Below are 22,410 nucleotides of genomic sequence, written 5' to 3'. Positions count from 1 at the left end.
ATCGAATCCTCCCAGGCAGCTCCAAATCCAGCTGATCCCGGAGCAGCTTCGGTGGGTAGGACAGCGAGCTCATCCCCAGGGGCTGGTCCTCCCCCAACCCTTCCAGCTCTTGTGGCTCAGTGCAGGCACCTCCCGTCCTTCCCTGGGGGGGGTCCAGCAGCAGCTGGCCCAGCTCCTGCTATCCCAGCAGGGATAATCCTTAGGCAGAGCAACCAGGCTCCTCCATCGTGAAGGTCACGCTGATGATGACTCCCAGCGTGTTGTGACCCTAGATCCAACCTCTAGTCTGGGGGGGAAACTGGGTTTTTCCTCTCCACCTCCTGCTCCATGGGGCTGTGGGGGGGTATCAGAGAGCCCAGCATGATGCCCCGTTGCCTCAGTGAATTAAAACCTCATTAAGCACATGCTCCCTTGGGCTTGTGGAGCCCACTGCATGATGTAAAATAGGCAATCTGAGAGCTGGGGGGGTTTTTGGGAGGTACTGCAGGGTTGCCGGGTCCCGCCTCAAATTCACATCAAAGCCCAAGAAGGAGCCTGTGCCCGCCTGGGGCAGTGGGAGACATGTAAAAGCAGAGCCTGGATGTCCCCACACCACTAAAACACCGCTCTGGATCTCTGGCCACGGGGTTTCCCATGGCTGGGTGGAGGCAGAGCTGGGGAGATTCTGGGGAGCAGACTGGGGTTAAAGGGAAGCACAGAGGAATGAGCCAGAGCTGAACGATGAGAAACCCGCAGACCTCGGTGCAGAGATGGGGATGCTCACCGCCCCCGCTCCATCACCCCACGGGGGCTTAGGCAGGAGGGAGCCCCCGCTTTCTGCTTCGCAAACGGACTGAAAAAAAAAAAAAAAAAATCCAAAAACCCCAAACCAAAAAAATAAAAAGCTTTCTCTAGTTCCTCCTTTCTGCAAGGCACGAGGGGGGGGGATGGAGAGTGCACAGTTCATTAACGCAGAAGGGCAGGCGGCCAGCGAGCATCCTGGCAGGCAGAGCACTGTATTTTCGCAGGCTCGCTGCCTCCCGACACAGAAGCTTCCCTTGTAGCACTCACAGCTGTTTGGATTTTACCCGAGTTCATATCACAGTTTATCAAAAGGGCTGCATTTTCCACCACACACACGGCCCCCCCACCCCCCCCCCTTTTTTTTTTTTTTTTTTTTTTTTTGCACTTTGCTGAGTACAAGCTGAACGGTTCCCGTAAAAACAAACGCAGGTTTTGTTCTGCAATGCAGCGGCCCGGAGGGTGGGAGAGAGGAAGAGGCGACACGCGTCCCCCCCGCAGCCCCAATTCACTCGCTGGTGGGGCAGAGGGCTTTTCGGGGCACGGGTTTGGCAATGGGAGCTGGAGGGGGCACGGTGGCATCAGCACACCCAAAGGAAGGAGGAGCAGGAGGGGATCCTGCATCCCAGCCCTGGGAGCCCCCAGCTCGCTGGGAGGTATTGAGATGTTTGGCCAAGCAAAACACGTGCCTGGGGGAGCTCAAGAGCATCCAGGCCTGGGAGAAGAGGATTTTGGTGAGCCCCAGCTCTTGAGCCTCCCCTGGCGAGGGGTGGGTGATGGGCTGGGAGGTGGGACAGCGAGGCAGGAGGAAAGGACGACGTTAAGGGTGGGATGGAGGGGGGGGGGGGGGCAGTGAATCGCTGCAGGGTGGTGGCATCCCCTTACCACCAAAGCAGACTCCCCGCAGCTCTGTACAGGATCCCCAGCGTGCCCCTCACTATCCATGCCTGCTGGCAGGCTGCCCTTCCCTTCCCACCCCCCAACCCCCCCCCCCAGACAGAGCACAGCCCTGGGAATGCTAGGCAGGCTGAGCAAAAAGCGATTTAACATGCTCCTCACTGCCTGCCTGCCAAGAGCATCGGATGTCTGCGCTCTGCGGGTCATGCTGGCCCTCTGCTCCACCTCCCCTTTCTGATTCCCCAGCCTGGTTAGCAGGTTCAAGCCCACTTTCCTTCTTTTTCCCTACTTTTTGGGGAGCAAGGGGGACATTGCATGGTCAGGCCCAGCCTCCCTCAGAGGCAGAAAAGTCCCCCCTCCCCACCCAAAATGAGGGGACTGGCCATCCCAGCCCCACACCAAGGGCATCACGGTGAAGCCCTTCATGCACCCAAGGTGACATGCCCGGTGTTTGTCCCCAGCTCTGCCCTCCAGCTCTCTGCTGGCATCATCCCAGCAGGACTTTGAGACCTCGAGGAAAAAGCAGGATTTCCAGCCAGGTGAACTTTTCCCATCTGCGGGACCCATAAAACCGAGGCCCCATCATGAGGCTTGGGATTTTCCAGCTCCCCAGCTAACGCCATAAATTGGCCTAAGAATCTTATCTGCCCCAGCCTACGTCTTCCAGAGCAGATGGAGAACCAGCCCACCCTCCCGGCAACCCCGCCATGGGGTTCAAGCATCCCCCAAAAAGCCAGGGACCATCCCCAGCCAAGCCCCGCCGGGTGCATCGTGCGGGAGGTGGCTGCAAAGTCGCCCCAGGGCCCCTTCCACGCAGCTTAACCTCAGAAAAAACGCCCCGTGAGAAGGTGCTAGGCAGCGGGAACGTTTATTTAGCGGCTCTATAAAACAAGCTGAGACAACCCCTGCGCACGGGGCCCCTGCCTGGGGAGCAAAGCGCTGACTCAGGCATCCTATCGCGCCCCAGGGTGCCACTGCTCAGCGAGAAAATGGCCTCCCTGGGCTTAAAAGTTAAGCCCTGGACTTCAAAGCATCTGCACACAACGCGCACGGGGCGGGGGGGGGTGGTGGTGTTTCCAGCCACTCGAGCACATCCCGTACCCCGGAGGGTTCGTTTGCCATCCTGGCAGGGTACGTCAGCCACGAACGCCTGAGCCGATCCATCTCCGAGAGCAGCAGAAAGCCAGCTGCTTTGCTGCTAGGCTCGGTTTAGCAAGCTAAACCGGCTCGCAGAGCCCAGACAGACCCCGGGGGACAGCGCTGGGGCTGCACAGCCAGGCTGGGGAGGGACGAGAGGGGAGAAGATGGCTCCTTCCACGGGCAGCAAAGCTGCTAGGGCAGCCAGCCCTGTCCTCAAACCGCGCTCTGAGCAGCAACACCGATGTCCGTGGGGTAGGGCTTAGCCTTTGATTTAATCCCCCCCATCCTACAGCGCTGCTACCAATGGAGAAGCGTTAAATCCCGCCTGTAAATCTCAACGTGGGCTGAAAACCAAAACCGTGTCGCTCCGCTGCCTGCCTCCTGACCGGCCGAGCAGCTTTCCCTCCGCAGGGTCCTTGCCCGGAGGGTGGCCGTGCCCCTCCGAGGAGCCATGTGATGCTTTGGAAGCTCCTCCGCATTTTTCTGCTGCTCCAAGCCATCGTCGGGAGGCCAGCAGCTGAATGCGAATATTTGCTTCTTGCTTAAGGGCTCCGTTGAATCCAGGGTGGCCACGGGCCAGCTAGGGCAGATAGCTCCTAATTAGCGAAAAGGCTGGAAGGTCTCGGGTCTGCTCATCAAGGTGAGAGGGAACGCTGAGCGGCGGCTGATGCTCCCGCCTCCGACGGCCCTTTGGGAGCCGCCTTTGAGCGCAAACATGCCTGGCTCGAGAGGAGAAGGCAGCGCTTTGAATGCTGAGGTTTGAAGGCGGAATAACTTTACTGGCTTCCAGCCTAAAAAAAGTCACAAGGGACAATGAGAGAGATCGACCCCCCCCCCAAAGGAAACCCCTGTCTGCTGCTATGCGGAAAATTGATGCCAAGCCAAAAAAAAAAAAAAAAAAAAAAATCCTTGGAAGAGACCGTGGGAGCAGGTTTGCCACCTCTCCAGTTCCTCAAGGGGAGAGGGGTGCGAAGCATGAGACTCCGGGTGATCCGTACCCCTGGGACGCCCTCGGCACATCCCTTCACAAAGAGGGGTCCCCTTGTCCAGATGGTCACGAGGCATCTCAGCAGCTTTGCAGAGCCTCGAAGAGCCTTTCCCTGGATGTTGCCCTTCCCTTCTCATCCCGCGGGGGCTCGGCCCGGCGTGTGAGCTCCGCCGTGGCCGTCGGCTCTGCCTCCGCGAGGTCCCCTTGGGTGGTGGCAGGGACGAGGCATCACACCAGGGTTTGAGCCGGTGAGGCCGTGCTGGCTCCCGCTGGGGAAGGTGGCAAACCGAGATGGGCACCTCTTGGGTTATTCCCCTCAGCCCGGCGCTCCCAGGCAAGGGAGAGGAAACGTTCTGGATTCTTCCTTATGAATAACAGAAGCTTTTGGAGCTGCTTGCCTGTCGTTTTAAAGGCAGTCTGTGTTTCCATTTAGCTCCACCCTGTCTTCGCCGGCAAACCATTTCGAGATACCCAGTTTGGGGTGCACTGACTGTGAGACCGCCCATCACAGACTGCCCCCCCCCCCAACCTCTGCCCGGGAGGGCTGTGGGTGCTTCTCCCACCCGTCTCCCAACGTCGGGCAGGCACTGGAGCAGCTCTGCATGTCCTGGGGACCGCGGGTCCCACCTCCCCAGGCTCCTGCAGAGATCGCTGCTCAAACCACACGCCCGTCCTCCAGCACAGGATGTACTGTAGCCTCTGCCTCCAGGACTCCGAGGACATATCAGGAGAGAGATTAAAGTCCTTTTTGGAGTCAGCGACCAGACACGAACAAGCTCGAGTTGGGTTAAAAATAAACCACCTTTAACTGTAGACCCTCCGCCTGACCTCACGGACCTTCGAACTTGCCCACCGGCAACGTGACGGGGAAAACTGCTGTGCTGTGCTTTACTAAAAACCCTGTCCCCCATTTCCCTGTCCCCTGGGCGCTCATCCCTCAGCTGGAAATCATTGCCTAAACTTAACAGGTCTATTTTCCTTCCCTGCTTTGCCGTTCCCTGGCCGGGCGGCAGCAGGAAGGGGCAGCGGTGGTCCCGGAGGGGAGGGGAAGATGCTGGGTACAAAGGGAGGAGCAAAGGGCTTGTGCCGGTGGTGGGGGAGGACCGGTCTCTCAGGCACCCCCCTCATGCTCTCCAGCCCAGGAGGAAACATCACCAGCATCTCCCAAGTCAAACATGAGGCTGGCTTCTCACCCCGCTGTGCGAAACAGCTGAGCTGGCCTGTGGACAGGGGAGGGAGGTAACGTGGGAACGCGCATACGGCTTCAATTTGAAAAGCGGCTAAAAATAGCACCACGAGGCTCCCACGTTCACTGGGTCTCTCCGGCAAGAGATCAATCTTTTCCAAAGAGTCCTGTAAAAGTTCTCCTCTAGTCCCATCTTGCTTTTTCAGGAGGCAACAGCCATGTAGTTAACACCAGCGCTTCAACTGCCATCAGTAGGTTTCAGAGTTAATCACTAGCACCCGAGGGCACGGCTCACCCCTTCCAGAACCACCGCGCGCTCTGGCTCCAGACACACATCCACCCCACATGAGCCACAACGTGACCTGACAAAAGGACAGAGTCGTTTGGTTTTTTTTTTTTTTTTTTTCCTGCTTTACCGGATTTTTTGGGGCATGAGTCACCATAAAGCTTGCTGAGCTGCTGTGAGCCGGTCCCACCGCACTGCCGGCTGGCTGCTGGGAAAGCCGGCCCCGCCAGCCAAGGCTCGTCCTGCCAGAGCCGGAGGGAAAAATTTGAGGTGGCCGCGATACGGGAGAGCTTTTAAACGGGACCCTGCCCAGGCTCACTATTGCTCTAATTGCTCCGCTCCCTTAACGAGGAATAGGGCCGCTTCCCCTGCCAAGGGCTGCTCACACCGGGGGCTGTGCTGACCGGAGAGAAGACAGGGGACACTACGGGTGGGATATTGTCTCTGCCCTACTCTGAGGGCCCCATATGATTAAACCTAACATTTCCAGACTCCTATCAGAAGCAAAAAAACTCATACGCTCGGTGAGATTTTTTGAGGGGGAAAATGTAACGTATAACATTAAAATTTCATGTGAGTGCGGGGAAACCTCTGCAATCCTTGCCCTGCAGCCCAAACAGTGGCTGCAACCCTGCTCTGCCCACGTTTCATCATTTTTGCAACCTGCCATGCCCCGCCTCGACGTTCATCGCTCAGGGGATGAATCCAGCGGGAACTTTTCAGCGCGCTCTCGGGCTGCCCGAAGACTTGGGCATGAACTGCAGCCCAGGCAGGTAAAACTCAACCCCAAGCTCGGCTTGACAGGCTTTTCAGAGCTCTGCATGCTTTATTTTCCAATCGCAGTGCTGGGACACACACCACACACCCCCCCCCAGTACCTCATGTACCCCTCTGCTTTTGACCAGGCAGCTCTCTTCTCCCACGGGAGCACAGTTTGGGTTTCACACTCTCCCCGCATTCACTTTGATGCCGCCTCCCTGAAAACAAGGGAGGAAACCCCAGGGTCCTGCCCTCTCTTCCCACCAACCTCCGCACTGATTTCTCCACCTCACCTTGACCATTAAGCCCATTATTTCCCAGCAAGCCAAGGAACTGGTGTCCCTCGCCCCAGATTTCGTTGCATTACGGATGATGCCCTGCCAGCTGCCGCGACGCTCGGCTTTGCAGCCTCCGCCTCTGCCCCTTAAAAAGCCGAAGCAAAACCAACTCCGAGCATCGAAACACACGGCTTTGGGGGACAAGGCTTTTGCTGGGCGAGCATTTCGCCGAGCGGGGTAGAGGGGTTCACTTGATTTGGCACCCCGAGCGCAAGCCTGTCTTCATGCTCTGGCTGGTCTAGTTGTTTCGTAACGAAACGGGCTCTGACAACGCTATTTAACGAGGAGCTACTTTGCCTCCGGGGATGGGAGCGAGAAATACGGTGCCTCGACATGTGAAAGGCAAGTCCCGTTTGCTCGGAAACCGTATGCCGGTGAGCGAGGGAGGCTTGCAGAAATGGTTTTGGCTCTGATGGAGCTCGGGCTGCTCGACCCCCGTCATCCCCATCCCACCCCGCCCCGGGGGTGCTCGGGGCCTTCCAGCACCTTCGGCGAGGCTGCCGGGGTGCTCTGACCTGATGATGAAGGCTCCTCTGGTCTCCAGGAGTTTCCGTTCGCTGCTGAAGCGCTTGAGCAGGTTGATCATGAACTTGTAGAAGTAGGAGTTCATGGTGGGGGTGGAGGGCGAGCACTCCAAGCCTTTCGTACCTGGGGAGGCAGGGGAAGGGGGAGAGCAAATTAGAGCAGCCAGGGCCCTCCTGCCGAAGCAGTCTCAGTCAGAGAGCAGACACCCAAAATACGGTCACAGCAGTATTGGCAGAGGAGGGCTGGGGCGTGAAAAAAAGATTTCCAAGCCTCATATAACTGCATCTGCTCAACCCAAGCAAATCCAGCCCTGCCGCAGCTCTCTCCATCACAGGGGAAAGAGTCTTGTGGTGGTCCCAGTCCTTGAAGCAGCACACGGGGGGTGAAATGGGCTTTTTAGTTCATCCCAGAGCCGTTCAGCTTCAGTAGCTGATAGGAGAAGGAGTGCCCGAGGCTCTAGATCACCAGGCAATCCTGTCTCCTCGGATATGGCAGGTACACTCATCCCAAAAAGTAGACTGCTGGTGAACTGAGGAGCCTTTAACCCAGCCCCACATGCCCTGAACCCAGCATGGACGTAGTGGCAGACCCACAGGTTCAGTCCTGGGGCATCGCAGGGCCGCCAGTTTACACTCAGTGATGTGATTTCCCCCGAGTAGGAGCTACTTGGTGCAACGTGGTCACATACAGCATGTTCTGGGACTAGCATAAAGTCCTGGTCAAACCACAGCAGAGCTTCCAGCTCAGAGATTGTACCAAAAAATATATATACATTTTTTTTTTCTTTGTTCTCTGTTTGCAAAAACCCTTTATAATGAAACAAGCCGAAGGTTAGGGAAGGGAGACTGGCATGAAGGAGCAGTGGTCCCTCCAGCCTGGAGCATCCCCGCTCCTGGAGTGCCTGCAGGGTCGGGGCACAAACCCACTCGCTGCTTCTGCGGCCGCCGTGGTTTCTGCCCAGAAGGCAAACCGGGCTTTGTTTTGACACAGCAGCTCTCACAGATCACTCTTGTAAGTCTCAACGGCAGAAAATGAAAGCGCCTGGACTCTCTGAGCAAGGAAAGTGCGGGAAGGGAGGGACGGGTGAGCGTGTGGAAGAAGAGAGAGGGCAGACAGCAAGGAGAGACTGCTCAGGAGAACCTGGACGTGCTCCGACACACCCAGACCCAATGCGCTTTCAGGATGCAAGGCTCTTTCGTGTTTTCTCCTCAGGCGCTTTGCCTGGGGACGCAGGGTTTCTAGCAGTACAGGGAGGGGATGCTCCACACCTTCCCGTCACACAGGGCACCAGGAGCTGGCAAAGGCTCTGCTCCCAGCCTCTGCCAAGCAGCCGGCATCCCCTCCTGCACCCCTCGGGGCCATAAATTCGCACTGGATGGGCTCCTGTTGTGATTCAACAGCAAATGGTGCTCCAGGTTGTAAGCTGCATGGGCTGCTGCTGCAGCACCCGCTTGGTAAGACGTCCTAACTTGGTCTGAGACTATTTGCAGGGCGGGTAGCCGGGGAGGCTGGCAAAGGGGCATCTCCCAGCTCAGGGTACGCAGAGAGCATTCAAAGAAAAAAAATACCCCTTCAAACCCCCAAGTGCAGGGAGTTGTCAGGTAAAGATTGCTTTTCCCACAGCGAAACTACAGGGGAGATGGTTTATTTAGCAGGATGGCTCAAAGCAAATGTTTGGAGAGAGGGTTTTAAAAGCAACTTCGCAACAAGGGGAGCCCTCTTCCTTAATTTCTCCTACGGAAAGAACATGTCTAACCATGGTAAGGAGGGAAGCCGGCACACATGAGTGCCCCAAGATTATTCCCCCCATCCTGAGAACAGCCAATATTTCCATCAGATTGATGAAGGAAACCTGAAGAGTTTGATTTATGTATGTTGTCTGCTTCTATCGAGACTCAGCAGAGCATGGAGCAGCCAATTAAAGATGCAATCAAGCCGCCAAAACCCGGGAAAGCTGATGGAAAAGCCACTGGGCTGCTTTCCACCCTGCCTGTCCCAGTGATACAAAGAGATGCGGGCAGGGCAGCTTCCTCGGTTTGGATTTAGCATCCAAGAGAACATACACAGCCGAAGACAAAGGAAAATGAAATACGAGGTCGTCTGGACCAGAACCTGGTGTTTCCTCCCCACTGGAGCTGCATGTTCACCCCCCTCTTGGTACACCCGAAACCCCAAACCAGGCTTTGAAGCAGGCATCTCCCGGAGCACAAGTGTTCGCCGTAGCATCGTGTTTCCCCTCAGCTGCGGGGAAGATGATCTGGGCAAAAAAAAAAAAAAAAAAAATAGGATCTAGCTGAGCCGATGCGCTCCAAAACAAAGGTGCGTTTGTTCGAAGGCAGGGAGTACCCGGTGTGAAAATACAGCCGTGCCCCACGTGTCGTCGCTACAGCTGCTCAGCACCGCTCAGAAGCGGGCGGGGAAGAGGCACGGCCCGGACAAGGCGACGTGGAGCAGCTCCGCTTTCCCACCGCGCCTGCCCGCGGCTCAGCCTCGCATCTCCCAGCCTGTACCATGGGCAGAGCCTCAAAAGCAAGCGCCGGTTTTCTTTCTGGTGCCAAAGGTGGGGAGGGAAGATGACGAGGAAGATGGAAACTGTCTTTCAAAGCTGTAAAAGTGGTATTTATTCGTCCGTTTTGTCAGCAGTGCCGAGGCATCCTCGGCAACCCAAGAGCTAGCAGCAGGCAGGACATCATACTTTCATCCCCAGCCCCAGCGTTGTCACTTATCCCGGGGAAGGTCTGATCTTGGAGTTTCTTCCTTCTCAAGACCCCAACGATCATCACTCTGACCCCCCCCCACGGCATCAAGGGCAGCAGTGCTGCCAGGGCTGGTCTCTCTCGGTAGCAGCAGAGGCAGCAGCTCCTGCCCAGTGCTCCCACCGCACGGCAAAGCCAGTTTTGTGCCTTACCTCCGCCTTGCATGCCTGCCGGTGACAGCCCAAACCATTCCGTAGCCTAAAACACATCCCAAGGGAAAAACAGGAGGAGGCAGCAATTTTTTTTTTTCCTCCCGGAAAGGTCCAGCAGCGCCGTGCGCAGGACAAAGCCCAGGGGCCGTGTGGCTGGGAATGCCGGTGCAAGGACAGAGCAGCCAGAAGCACCCTCAGACCCACGCTCCCGAGGCGGCGCAGCATCGCCCGCGTCTCACACCGCAGGCTCGGAAGGACCCACTGGGTCAAGCTGAAAATCCAAAAGCCAGAATTGCCTCGGAGATCAGGTCCCTGGCTTCTTCCATTGACTCGCTCCTGAACCTCCGACCCTCCTGCCCAGCCTGGAGGGAGAGGGGCAGTGGGTCAGGGAGCTGGGAGCAAGAGGGGACCGGGACACGAAAACATTTCTTAGCCCTGTTTATTTTTTTTTTTTTTTTTAAGGAGAGGGAAACATGATGCGATGGTCTGCGCATCCCAGGGAGCTTCTTCATCATCCTTTACCTCTTGCAGCTTCAACTCAAAGGGGATCATTTCTCCATCCCTTGCCCATGTGGAGCCCAGCAGCTATGCCTGCGTGTCCCTAAGGAAGGTTTCCACCACGGCATGCCGTGCCGGGGCAGCCTCGCCAGTGCTCTCCACCGGTAACGCCGCGGGGTGAGAAACCAGCACGCGGGAGTCTCCCGGGCTGCAAAAGGCTCAACCAAATCTCAGCTGGAGTTTAAAAGGGCAATACTTTTTCCAAGCGGGCAAAACGCTTCCCTTGCAAAACCTCCCAATCCTCCAAACTTCCCGTTTGCTCTGTGTTTACAGGATGTCTAGGAAGCGGCTGGCACCTCGTTTGCCACCATGTCACCCTTCCCGGCGCAGCCCCGGAGCTCAGCTCGCCGCCCCACGGGTTACAGCTCAGCACAGCAGCATCCCTGGCTCGACAGAACCGTAGGAGCAGCTTGTCAAGCGTTTCTACAAAGCACGAGAGACAAGCAGAGAGAAGTGTTATGAAAACTGTGGCTTAATTAATTGAAGCTTGCACCTCTCCCCCTTTCCCTGAAGCGAGACTTTGCAGATCCGTAACCTGCCAGATAGGCTGTTAACGCACCCGGAGCGGGGCTGGTGGCACGTCATGGCTCTGCTGCCTTTTTTTTTTTTTTTTTTTTAACTGGCATGGGGGAAGGAGCTGGAAGAAAGAAAGATCCTTGCGCAGAGGAATGACGAAACTCAGCCCAGATATCAGCTATAATAGGAACAAATGGGAATTTGGGGCTCACGGGAACAGCAGAGCAGTGAAACAAGAGTCGGTAGGAACAGCCTACAAAAGGCCTGTGAAATGTGCAGCTCTGTGGCAAAAATGAGTCCGCGCCATCCACTCAGCCCGGACCCTTCTCAATGACTACAGCAATCTCTTGCATCCCAGGATGTCGGCCTGAACGGATCCTTTCCCGAGGCAAGCTTTGCAGCCCTGGGGTAGAGCCAGGGATGCGAATGGGCTTCTCGGCTCATCTAAGCCAGCGCCAGCACCCGTCCCCCCCCACCCGTGGGTGCTAGCTCGAGCGGAGCGTGGCGAACGCCTGCCGAAACCCCCCGCTCATCCCCAAGGGCTCGCCGGCGGTTCGTGCCGTTCCCATCGCTCACGTGGCCACGCTATAAATCAACCGAGACAGGCAATTAGGGATCTATATTAAGGTCCTTATAAATATATATTGTCTAGCAGCCTGGAACATTTGGGCCGTCTGGCTGCTTGATGGGCTGAGCCATCTCGAGACCTACGGTGGCCAAGGTGTCCCTAAATTGCTCCGGGGGAGGGGGTGGGGGGGTGGGCCTGGCAGAGTCCGACACGAATTTGGCTTTTTCTACTTCGGCTGCAAAGTGCCAAACTTCACTCCGGCATAAAGTGCAACTTCCACTAATTTACCGTAATTGTTTTCAAACCGGTCTTAATTAAAACCGGTGTGGACTTGCTTAACTCCATTTAAACCAAATTTAAGTAAGATTGGACCAGCATTGATTCCTTTCTGAAGCAAGCTAAAGCTGGGTAAGCTGTTTAAGGAGTAGCCACAAGGGTATTTGCGGCGGTTTAGCTAAAATGATTTACCGCAATCCCTAATTGAAGCGATTTCAGCTCGGCTATAGAGAGGGCGAGCTAAGAGCTGGCGGGGCCGAGCATCCTGCCCACCCGAGCGCCTTCCCCGCGGCATCACGTTTCCAGCTCAGCCTTGAGAATGATCTCCCTCGGCTCCTCCGGGAGGAGTCGGGATAAACCCGGCAGCAGCCGGAGCCGGTCCGTGAGCCTTCAACCCGCGTGGGGCTCGGCTCGAGCGCCGGCAGCGTGGGAGTCGGCGCTGCCAGATGGTGCTCGGCGAAACCCCGGGGCGACGACGTGGGAATCTGCGCGGCGTCTCCCCCCCCCCTCCGCCTCCCCGGCAGCCTTCCCCAGGATGTTTTGAATTTTAGCTTTTGCAAACACGGGGCGGCGAAACCTCGCGGAGCGGGATAAAAATAGAGCTGTAAAAAAAAGAAAAAAAAAAAAAAAGGCAAATCCTCCCCCCCTCCCCCCCCCCAAAAAAAAACCCAGCGCAGGGCGTAGCTGGAAACAGATGCGAACGTGTCGGCAGCTCAGCTGAGCTCTGCAAAACCTCCGCTCTCCCCTCTCCAGAGAGCAGGATGCTGATGAGGAAATAAAACCACTGAAATTATGGATGAGGCGGCCACAGGCTGGGCTGCCTGGGCACACGGCTGCTTCTCTCCTTTCTACCTGGCTAAAGAGCCACGGGTTTGCAATCCCCGAGACTTCAGCATCTCGCCAGAAAGGGGGTCCCCAGACGGGCCAGGGCATGTATTTTGATGCCAAATGAGGCTTCTGCTGCACGGATCCTCTGGATTCCCCCGCAGGGTTTGTGCTTGTGCCTGCCTTGAAGGAAGGCAGCAGGTAACAATAAAGATGATGGGTTTCCTAGGAAGGTTAGCAGTCCGCTACTGGCTCGTTTTAATTTCTTAAGGTAAATCCATAAGCAAAAATGCAGCAGGGGTATAGCTCAGGCAGTGTACAAGAGAAGAAAATACCCATCAGAGCTGCAAAAACGGGAGTGGTTAAGCTTGGGGGCGAGTTTCGAGCGAGCTGAGGCGACTGCACAGAAAAGCGAAGCATACGGAAGGCAACTTGCAAGCAGGAACGAGCAGCAGCGGGGCTTTGCCAGGCCATTTCTGCACCAATGTTCATTTTACTAGTCTACTTGTTTTCATCCCAAGCCTCACCCCACCCTCCAAATTCCTTGCAACATCTTGGGGAAACTGAGGCAGCCCAACAAAGTAACTACACAGGGGGTGCTTGGCGAGGAGTCAGCTTTTCGACACCATCAACCTCTCTCCTGCGTCAGCCCCTACAGACCAGTAATCCCAGCTTCTATTTGGGAATCCCCAACCCTTCTGGCCAACCATGTGCTGGAACCATCTCAGGAGGGATCGATACCTGAAGCCGTGCCAGGTGAGTTACGGCTGCGGTCTGGATGGTGTCTCCTGGGGTTTTCCACGGCATCCCAGCATCGCTGTTGCAGAGCATCCAGGAAAAGAAACAAATCAACCTTTTCCTTGAATTCCCACCCCACTCCAAGAGGCAGAAGAGTGTTTCTGAAAGTTAATCCTCCTAAAGAGCTCCATGCCGGTAGGGAAGGAGACGGCAGAGCCACTGACCACCAGGAACCAGAGTGTTGAGCTCAGAGCACTCGGGAGCAACAGGTCCCTCCTCTCTTGCCCACCCAGCTCCTCCACGCCCTGCTGTCACACTCCTCATCCCGTGGAAGCTGTTGGAAACCAGCTCCTTCGAGAGCAGGTTGTCCGTGGCGTGATGTTGGCTGTCTCCTTGCCTTTTGTGGAGAGGATGAGTGTGAAGAAGTTTCATTTTTACCTTCCCCTACCACTGGAAGTGCCAGTTTAGCAAATCTGAGCCACCTGACAAGGGGTCACCTTTTCTTTCCTACCTTGGGCCCCCCGCACCCTACAGACTCTTGTCCAGTGTTTTCAGAGGCCGCCCTAATTTCTTCCAAATTATCTGGAGGTGGGAACTTGTCCTGCACTGCCACCTCTGCAGACCTATGATTACAGAAATGAAGCGATAGGCAACACAAAAGGAGTGGTTTGGCTCGCAGGGAACAAAATCCCTCAAAAAGACGTCGATAGGAAACTCCAGCCTCAAGTTTGGTCCAGGAGCGCTCCACGTTCTCCAGTGGGGATACAGCAAGTCTGAACTCAACAGACTACGTTTCTCAGGGGCTTTTAGCAGCCTGCTCTGGATTAACCCACCAACTCGTGGGACATCCACGGGCTGCCCGTGGAAACCAATGACCTCGGGCACGTCAGTGCACCCACGTACGGAGCCAGCCTCGCGGCAAACATCCTATAGCGTGAGGTGCTCAGAGGGTACGCCGCCGTCCCCGGCAGGAAGCCAGGCAGGAGAGACCAGACCGAGCTGGAGAGGAAAGTGCCTCCTGCGAAACAAAGGGTCGTAACTGCTTCTCCTTACAAAGCTGTGGAGAAAGGAAGGAAGAGATGTGTGCAAGAGCCACCTTGTATGAGGTGGCTGATAGCATGGGCATCCCTTTGGAAGGGACCTCCTCCTCCCGTGCGGAGCAGAGTTGAAGACTAGGCTGGAGGGCTTGCACCAATACTATCCTAGAAGGTTGGCAGGGACCTCAAAAGGCCATCTAGTCCAACCCCTGTGCCATCAGCAGGGACATCTTCAGCTCACTCAGGTTGCTCAGAGCCTGACCTCAAATGCTTCCAGGGATGGGGCATCTACCACCTCTCTGGGCAGCCTGTGCCAGTGTTTCATCATCCTCATTGTTAAACATTTCTTCCTCATATCTAGTCTGAATTTGCCCTCTTTTAGTTTAGAACCATTACCCCTCATCCTATTGCTACAGGCCCTACTAAAAAGTCTGTGCCCATCTTTTCTGTCCTGGGAGGCCACAATAAGGTCTCCCCGGAGCCTTCTCTTCTCCAGGCTGAACCCCCCCAACTGTCTCAGCCTGGCCTCCCAGGGGAGCTGTTCCATCCCCCGGATCATTTTTGTGTCCCCCCTCTGGATGTGCTCCAACAGGTCCGTGTCCTCGTGCTGAGGACTCCAGAGCTGGACGCAGAACTGCAGGTGGGGTCTCACCAGAGCAGAGGGGCAGGATCACCTCCCTCGACCTGCTGGCCTTGGTGACAACCACTCCCGGGTCATCCGCTCCCTGTCCCAACTTCTACAGGGTTGGCAAAACGCTCCCAAACCAAAGCAAGAAGCTGGATGCCCATCATACAAACCAGACGGGCGTTTGCACCATCACCCCAAAGACTGGGGTGATGGTGCAAACCTTGTCCCTGAAAAGACCTGGTCCCTGAAAAGCGGGCGGAAGGTAACCAAGGAGAGACTCATGGAGGTCAGCACCCAGCCACCCTGTCCCAGGGCGGCTGGCGGAGGTCGGGAGGAGCTGCCGGGTCTCCCAGGCGGTGCTGAGCTGGGCTGGCCCCAGCTCGTTGTGTTTGGAGAAGGCGTCGAGGGCAGCTGACCTTACGTAACCGGAGAACAAAGCGGCTAAATAAAAACTGGAGCTGGGAACGGGCTGCGGAAGTGGGACACGGCTTTCCTGACTAATCAACCAGCATCTGAAGGAAACCGAACTCAATGGCAGGGAAACAACTGCATAAACACATCCCGAGGGAAGAAAGGGAGTGAGAGGAAGTGTGTGGGGGGGGAAGACCACGGTGGGGGCACCGGCCCCTTCCACCTCGCCTCCTGCCATCGCCGCTCGGGTGGCAAAGCCTGGAGCGCTGAGGTGGAGAGCGCAGCATGGGAACCTGCTGCGAGCTCAAGGATTTTAGGGGGTGTCCATGCTCGTTTACCTGCAAAGCCACCAACTGCCCGCTCGGATGGGCCTCCGAGGTAGGAGAGGAGGGAACCTGAGATGGTTCAGCAGCTCTCCTCCCGCTGCCAGCTCCGATGGCACCTAGGTCTGAAGTGTGATGAAGGGGGGAGAAGGGCTGGTGCCCTGCAGCCTCCCCTCCAACGGCGCAAACAGTACCCTACTGCTAATAAAGCACTGGCTGAGCCAAGGTGGGCTAGCCAGCGACATGTGCTTAAGGAACACTCCTATACAACCCAGTACAAAACCAGTCACCCCACAAAGGGGTACACACTCTCTTTGGTGCCAGCACCTCGTGGTTTTTGCCTGGGAAGGGCTGGACTCACAAAAGCCTCAGCCCGCAGGGCAGGGTTTGGGTTCACTCGCTCTCACCGTATGTCACTACCCCAGGGCCACGGACAAATGTAGGGATTTCCACTAGTCACCCTCCCGCTCCAAAAAATGACCCCCCCCCAACAACACTCTGACAAAAACAGTCTTTTCCAAGAGCCTCTGCTTTTCCAGGCGTAATCCAGGAGGGTCCTGGCCCAGCTGTGACTTGGGAGCCGGAGCCCAGCAGCCGATCCAGCCTCAGCCCTGGGTGGTCAGAGCCAGACGGGACCGGGGCCACTTTAAATGTCCGAGGCCAAGAAACTGCCTCCTTTTCACCTCCCCAAAAACATCTGCCTTTGGGTAAAAGCCAATGACCCTGCAAAGCTCAGCCCCAAATGAATTTCCAAAGGAACAATTTTCTGCTGCGTTACGTGGAAGAGGAAAGTAAGTGAGGAAGCCAGAGCTCGTTAGGACCTGCGTGGGGGCAAGCTGCCCCAACCGGGGGCAACGGGACCTCTGGCTCCAGCAGATCCGCTCCACGTGAGGGAGAGCCAGACTCTTTTTTTAAACCTTACACTTGAATAAGAGAAGCCAAGTTGCTCTTCCAGCTAGCTAACAGGGGCCACGGCAGCCATTAGGATCCACGCCATCCCGCCTGCTATTTTTAGATCGTCCACAAGGAAGGAAACCTCAGACAACCATCAGCGTGAGCTGAACTGCAGCTCCTTGGCCAGCGCCGCGGGAGCTGCTCCACCCAGGCGGGCTCACTTCTGACAGCGGGAGGACGGATGAGATTTGCTGAGGGCCTGGGGAGGTCGCCAGCGCCGCGGCCCCTCGCCCCAGAGCTAAAGCCGCCAAGCGGGGAGCAGGTAGAGCTGCAAAAAAAAAAAAAAAAAACCCCGGACCCACCCCAAAACCCGAGCTGGTTGCTGGTGCGGGCATTTCTAAGCCCAGGGAGGGGCGAGCGATTCGGGATCTTCGGAGAAAACAAAGCCTGGGGAGCAGAAAGCAAAGCCTCCCTCTCCGGCGGTGGTTTTGCAAGGCCCCGTGGCCGCATCCTGCGCAGGGAGAGGCAGCCTTGGCTCTGCGCTCGGGTTGCGATCCAAAGCTGCCGTGAAAAAAGCCGCGTGCTTTTGGCTGGGATGACCTGGCCTGGGGAGCACAACAGGGAGGCCCTTAAACAGCAGCAGCAGAGGAGAAGGGGCAGCCAAGCAACTGCAGAGGATGAGCCACAGACAAGGGAAAACGGAAAAAAACTGCCCAATATGCCGGGATAATTAACGAAAGGCTTTTTTTTTTTAATCCCCCAAGTCCCTAGAAAATAGGGTTGTCCTTCTTCATCTCTCTTCTGAGGCCCCATCTGACACTCAGAGCACCGTAGCATTCACAGTCAATGTGGGCAGCCTTGAACAGGCAACATCACAGGCACAGACTGTGCAGATTGATCTATGTTTTGGACACCGGGGCTTGTAGCCAACATCTCATCCTGAACCAATTTTAGGGCTCTCAGGGCTTTTACAAGGAGAGAAGAGGCTGGCACCCAAGGTCCTGTAAAATATAGGATAATAATGACCTCTCTCCACACCGGCCTCTGCAGCATCCTGCTGCTGAACAGAGTCCTCAATCCCCACAACGAGCTAGGGGTAAGAACAATAAAAATAAAAGCAGTGCCCTGGTCTCTGCCACGGCAGACTCGATCCCCAAGCTGTGCTGGGTGGAGATGGATATATTGATTTATTACTGCAAGGGAGTCTTCTCCTTCTGCCTGAGCAAGTCTGACCGGTGCCACGGAGCACGGAGGCAGCCCAGGGAGCGCGGAGGCACGGCGCTGCGGCACTCACCGGAGGAGCTCAGCTGGCTGGTCCTGGCCGGGACGTGAAGCTCCACTGGGCCGGGTCGCGCGTCGGAGCCGTCGGGAGGACCGTAACCCTCCGTCTGTCCTGCCGGGGAAGAAGCAATCTCAGCCAGCACTTCCAGGTCCTTCAGGATAACCTGCGGAGAGAGGGCCAGCGCGGGGTGAGCACGCACAAGGGCGGAGGCAGCTGGAGGGGTGAGCTCTCCTTTGCAGAGCCGTGGCCAGAGAGGGTCAGATGGGAAACACCAAATGCCCGTGCCTCAGCGAAGGCATAGAGGAAAGAGGGCTACCTATGAAGTTCAAAGTGGAGATTTCAAATGATTGCAGAGGCAATGGGGCAGGAAAAAGGGAGACCAAACCCAGTTTCTGCTCTGCGAGTCCCAAGGGAGCAAGTGAAATTAAACCCAAATTTACGCAATCAGGAGCAGGGCTTGCTTCTCCCTCTTCCCACTTCATGCAGGTCAAGGGTTTGCTTCCCTACGCCCCTTTCGTAACCACAGATTTGGGACAACCCCAGCAAGATCATGGGGATGCTCCTGGGGGGCAAACACCAGTCTGCCTGCCTTCCCCCCACCAGCACCCCCAGCTTGCCCCGTTCAGGGCAGCATCTGGGAGCGGGCTCGGCTGCCTGCGCTCAGGACGCTGAGGCCAAGCTGCCATTCGGATTTCATAGCTCTTTCCTTCCAGAAGTCGCCAAATTAGTCTATATATAGCATTTCTGGAGAAGATATTACAGGGTGGGTTGTTTTTTTTTTTTTTTTTTTTTTTTTTTGTCCTCAGCCCTTCTCATGTCTCAGGCTATTTTGGGTCCCCCTTCATTCAAACGTCCTTGCGTCTAGATGTTTCATCATCCATCCCCGATGTTCTGAGCGTAGCAGGGCTGTGCGGAGCAGAAAGGCTGCCAAAAAGGGCCGACTGCCACGTCTAACCCATCAGCATCCAGCACAGCACATCCCCGACCACTGCTTGCCCACCAGCACAGCAGCCCAGGCTTTCCACATGCTCTCACAAAGCATCTTTCTGAGGAGCTGCAGCTATATGGGAGTTTTAGCTTCTGAGCTACCAAAAAAACCCTTACCCCTGAAGAAAAAAAAAAGGCCAATTACATCCTTTTTTAATCATACAGAAGTTGAAAATAAGACCCCCAAAAATCAGAAAGAGGAGCCCCTGGATTGCAGGGATCTTACGCGGTTTTGATTTTTTTGGAGTGGTTTTTTACTTTTTTTTTTTTTTTTTTTGTAATTAGGGCTGATTTTTAAGCCCCCAGCAGCTTCTGAGCAGGCAGTGAGGTGTCCAGGCTCCGGTGCAGAGCTAGCTGGGGGGAAGCAGCCTGCCACGGGCACCACGAGGCTCCAGCACACCTGGGAAGACCCTGTGCTTATCAATGTGATTAAGTCCCAGCCCGTGGCTCTCCCAGGGATGAAAAAACATAAGATAACAACAACTTGTGCAATGAGGAGGTGCTGCTATCCCTGAAGAATACGGTGCCTCCGTGATGCTGTCAAGGATGGGACCTTGTTGCCACTGTGGGACGTCACTGCCATCGCCAGTCCTCGCTCTCTTCCACGGAAGCGATGCTACACTCCTCAGCAGAGAAAAAACCCTTGGTCCCCCCTTCCCACCCGGCTCTGCAGGGCTTTCAAGCATCGGTGGCTCAGATAAACCGATGCTGGTGGCATTTTGTTTCAAGTGGAGGGTGCCCCTGAGCTAGAGCTGACAAGGTCTGGTCTCCTGAAGCCTTATGGAGATTCTCCAGTGGCTAATCACTCAGCTCAGTTGAACTTGCAGCCTTCGAGCAGGGGAAGGCACTAACTGGGGTCTCAAGCTCTCACAGCTGGGGAAATAACACCCATGGAGGTTTCCAAGTCTCATTGGCTTTGGCTAAAACTGGCAAAGAGACTCAGGGCTTGGCTATCAGGGCTGGCAGGTGCGTGAGAGCTGGGACTCTTGTTCAGGCTACTGATTTTGCTGAACCCAGCACATGTGCCAAAACAACCAGGATGATGTATCCTACCACGCCAAGGCCGTATCCACGCATGGCTGATGGACTGCACGAACCAGCCACCTGTGATTGTCACCCCCCTGCATTCGCTGCTGCCCCGATCGCCCTCCAGAGCCCTCCCACCCACACCAGTGCTCAGGCCAAGACCCCAGGCTGGGCAAAACTCACCCCTCCTCTCTCAAAGCATTTAGAGACGCGTCTTATACTGTGAGGTTGGATCATTAATTCAACCTCCCAGAGCAGCTTCCAGCTCTGAGATGGTGCCAAGCTCCATCTCTAAGATGTTACTTGGGCTTGGGATGCTCCGGGCAGCAGTGACTGGCACCACCGAGGGCATGGCTGGAGCTCTCAAGCTTTGGAGAGGTTAAGAGGTGTCCCCCCAAGCCAGCTGTGTAGGTCGCAGGTGGGAGATGGAAAAAGCAGCATGGGCTGAATTTTGCAATTGAAAAACGTGGAGGAAATAACGAACAGGAGGGCTGGGTGCGCAGGCACCTGGAGGAAGAGGAGGAGCAGGTGGCTGCGAAGGGCTGGGGATTTCCAGCCGTGGGAAAGAGGCAGGGAGCTCTGGCTCCTGCTGCTGCTTCCCTGCACGCTCCGGAGCGGGTTCCCAGCCGGGGACGGAGGGAAGCCAGGAGCGCTTGGTATGCGCCGCACATCCCCGCGCTCAGCAAAGCTGGAGCCGGCGGCTGGCTTTGTGCGAGCGAGGAGGCTGTAAGAAAGCAATATCCTGCCATTGCCATGGCAACGGGCCGGCTGAGCCAGGAGCGAGCCGGTCCCATCCGTCAGGAGCCGGGCGGCCGTCGGACCCGACGGCACCGGGAGCACGAGGAAGGCCGGAGCCGTTCCCAGCTGCCGGGCGAGAGCGCGATCTCGACGGCCAGCCCGGAGGAACAGCCACCCAGGACAGTTTGCTGGCCCAGAAGGGATTTCTGTGAAGGTTTCCCAGTGGTGATGAGATGTAGGGCAGTGTGCCCCTGCTGCGGGAGCAGGGGATGAAGCATCACGCTGGATGGGGAGACCCGGCCGACGTCGCGAGCCGGTCCCAGCGTGGTGAGGGGCGAGCTCTTTGCACGGCCGGGGGATTAAGAACAGGTTATCAGACTGTTATAAATAAGCTGCTACCTCTCCTCTCTGGGAATAGGCAAGAATTCTCCCTGTATCGCCTCTAGAGCATGGATTTTGAGGGCGCACGAAACTGTCGGTCTCTCCAGCTTCTCCAGATCTAGGTCAGGTTAATTTGCCGCTTGTTCTGGTTGAAGGGAGCAGAGACCAGCTCTGCCAGTGGCAGCTCAAGGGAAAAGCAGCCCCCCCGTTGGGCTGCACCTCCTGCGTGCAAAGCATCGTCTCAGTGCTCTTGGGGAGAGGAATTTGCCTCCGGCCAAAACGTTGGGCTGGCCCCCAGCATGTCGAAAAGGGTGAAGAGGTGACCCCCAAATCCCCTGGGGAGCGAGACTAAGGACCCTTCAGCACATGTTGACTACCTGGCCCTCAGGGCAGGCTGCAGCTCCTGGGGCACACACGATGGCGAGGATAGGGACTGAGCTCCCGAAGGTGCTGGTTTTGCTGGTATTTATGGAAAAGCTTATTGGAAAAAAAAAAAAAAAAGGAAGTGACAAGATTAAAATGCCTGTGCGCAGCAGGGAGGTGTTCATGGGTGGCCTTGGGTGTCCCAGAGGGTGGGTATTCCCTGGGCAACAGAGTGGGGCGCAAAACACCAGGGACAAGGTTATTCTTGCCAAGGAGAAGATTGGGAATTCAGCTGAAGATAGATGCTACCAAGATGGGAAACAAGAAGGTTAAGGGCTGCAAGTACTTCTTCAAAGGGGACCAAGATCAAGGAGGCCGTGGTAAAAACCCACGGCATTACCAGGACTGGCAAGGCAGGGGGGGTGGAGAAGCGACCTGGTGGGGACCAGCTGAGGATGCTGCCGGGAGCTTCCTCCTGCTCCACCACTTGAATGCAGTCCCTCGCTGCTGCAGCGCGCACTGAGGCTTCCCTAGAGGGCTTAATTTATTTTGTTTTATTTTTTTTAATCCCTCCAAACCTTTTAGCTGTAGCCAGGGGAGGGGAGGAGAGCACGGGCAGGCAGTCCCGGAGCCAAGAGCAGCCAGCAGCTAGGCTGGCCGAGCCCCAGACACACAATGTGTGAAAAGCAAACTTGCGTCCCCCCCCCCGCCTCCACTGGCTTTAAAGACAGAAAAGAAAAAAAAAACATTAATCTTCCCACACTAATTTAACTGGACCTCTTTTCAGGTCCCCGGCACATCAACTTTCATCCTCTGATCTTGCCAAGACCTTTTTTCCACCCCCCCCACTTTAAAGCCACCGGATTTCAGCTTGCAGCAGGGAGGGGATGGGGAGCAGAGGGAAGGCAGCAGGGCTGGGGGCTTCTCCTCTCCTCCCCAGGGCAAAATCCTGCCAGGTCGTGCTAACACGTGCTCCCAGCATCAGTGAATACAGCAGACAGGTGGGTTTTTTTTTTTGGGGGGGGGGGGTGGGGTGGGGTGGTGTCACTTGG

General features: G+C 56.3%; 1 protein-coding gene across 2 annotated transcripts in view; it reads right to left on the bottom strand.

Annotated features, from left to right (window-relative positions):
* Window positions 1-22,410, bottom strand: part of VAC14 (VAC14 component of PIKFYVE complex) — a 64,195-nt gene that overhangs the window by 15,785 nt on the left and 26,000 nt on the right. For both annotated transcript variants that reach the window (XR_006165732.1, XM_042797497.1), the window contains exons 13-14: window positions 17,876-18,026; window positions 6,890-7,022 (exon numbers count right to left, since the gene is read on the bottom strand). Coding sequence is in view for 1 of the 2 variants with exons in the window: in XM_042797497.1 (XP_042653431.1) it covers window positions 6,890-7,022; window positions 17,876-18,026 (284 nt within the window). In the remaining variant the exon portion in view is untranslated. The remainder of the gene's footprint in view (window positions 1-6,889; window positions 7,023-17,875; window positions 18,027-22,410) is intronic.

The sequence above is a fragment of the Tyto alba genome, unplaced genomic scaffold (genome assembly GCF_018691265.1).
Source record: "Tyto alba isolate M040663 unplaced genomic scaffold, T.alba_DEE_v4.0 Super-Scaffold_26, whole genome shotgun sequence".
NCBI classification, from domain to species: Eukaryota; Metazoa; Chordata; class Aves; order Strigiformes; family Tytonidae; genus Tyto; species Tyto alba.
Note: the sequence above shows the minus strand (reverse complement) of the source record. Positions and strands in the feature narration are given on the sequence as shown.